This window comes from Asparagus officinalis, chromosome 8 (assembly GCF_001876935.1).
Source record: "Asparagus officinalis chromosome 8, Aspof.V1, whole genome shotgun sequence".
NCBI lineage: Eukaryota > Viridiplantae > Streptophyta > Magnoliopsida > Asparagales > Asparagaceae > Asparagus > Asparagus officinalis.
Window position 1 is genome coordinate 9,412,866 of NC_033801.1, and position 1,454 is coordinate 9,414,319.

At 38.0% G+C, this 1,454-nt stretch overlaps 1 protein-coding gene across 1 annotated transcript in view; it reads right to left on the reverse strand.

Annotated features, from left to right (window-relative positions):
* LOC109822590 overlaps window positions 1-1,454 on the reverse strand; it is a 16,875-nt gene that overhangs the window by 14,751 nt on the left and 670 nt on the right. The window contains exons 1-2 of the mRNA XM_020388814.1: window positions 1,129-1,454; window positions 350-465 (exon numbers count right to left, since the gene is read on the reverse strand). The exon at window positions 1,129-1,454 is cut by the window's right edge and continues 670 nt beyond it. Of these exons, the coding sequence (XP_020244403.1) occupies window positions 350-465; window positions 1,129-1,454 (442 nt within the window). The remainder of the gene's footprint in view (window positions 1-349; window positions 466-1,128) is intronic.

Sequence of the window (1,454 nt, forward strand, 5' to 3'; positions counted from 1 at the left end):
ATACTGACATCAGAAACAACTTGCTCACTTCAAAGATATTGTCAATCCATAAATTATCTAATAAGAGCAATGATGATAGCTCACATCAGCAAACATCAAATACCAACGTACAGCAGTAAACCAAAAAAAAACCTTATGTCAACAACCATTAAAGTACACAGTAAGTTATATCAAAAGAACCATGATGATAAATGATTACCAAACATGGGCAACAACTAACAAGGGGGAAATGAAAAGCTAAACTTACCATTTAAAAAATTTTAGGGCTACCAGGCCTACTGAAAACGTGTTCCTAAATGTTAAGTATAAACATAGGGCGACAAATGGAAAAGGCAACAGTTGAGCTTACCATTAACATAAATCTTAGGGCTATCATGCCTGCTGAAAATGTCAATAGAAACTCGCCCTCCTCCTCCACCAGCCAAACCACTACCTCCTAAAGCACTAATATACCCACTTCCTGTCCTGTGATAATAAAAAACATTGCGTGGAACAAATTACATCAATTATACACCAAATATTAAGAAGAAAAAGAAGAGAAAATAGTGAATGTCCGTGCACCAAGATCTATACCTAGGCACTTCAAAAACACAACGAAATTTAAACAACTTATGCCTTCACTAACAGAAGATTGAAACAAGACCTTCAGCATAAATATAAAGAGAAGAACTCAACAAAAGTTCACTCCATAACTATCACAAATTAGGTCAATGGTAACCAGTGAAGAGTCTTACCAAAATAAACTTTATATGCATTTTAAAGATCAACAAGGTGCAAAATGTGAAAAAAAAAATCGCTATCAATGCCAATTACGAATATTAGTTTCACAAATTTAATTCAGTAAAGCTTTAAATTACAACCAAAATAGGTTAGTTTAACTTCAAGTAAACCACATCCATGCTTACACATGTTTAATGCATTAATCTACAAGAAATCAGTTTCTTAAATATTCTCCCAACAATGTACAACTAAGTTGACTCATTTAAAGTCTTTAATGACATGCACAATAGGTTAGTTATAATTCTAGCAGAACAAATACCTCATATAACCATTTCCATGTTTGCATTTCTTAATTCTTAACTACTCTCAGTAAGATGTACAACTAGGGTAAAAAGGTACCGTTCCTACATTTTCGATGCAACAATATACACACTCCCACCCGATCCTCCTCCACCATTCGGACCACCATTTCCGCCATCAGCACAAATCACCCCATCAAGATAAATCAAATCCTCAACATCCAACCAAATTCTCCCGCCACCTCCACCTCCATAATCAACCTCTCTACTAGTCGACCCCCCTCGACTCCCATAATTATCAGGCCTCTCCAAATCCTTCCAACCATAAGCATCCCCTCCCCAGGAATCCTCCGCTGACTGCCCCTCCTTCACAAAACAGCTCGCTCCTCTCCCTCCGTGCCCGCCGCCGTCCCCGTGGATCCCACTCGGGGTCCC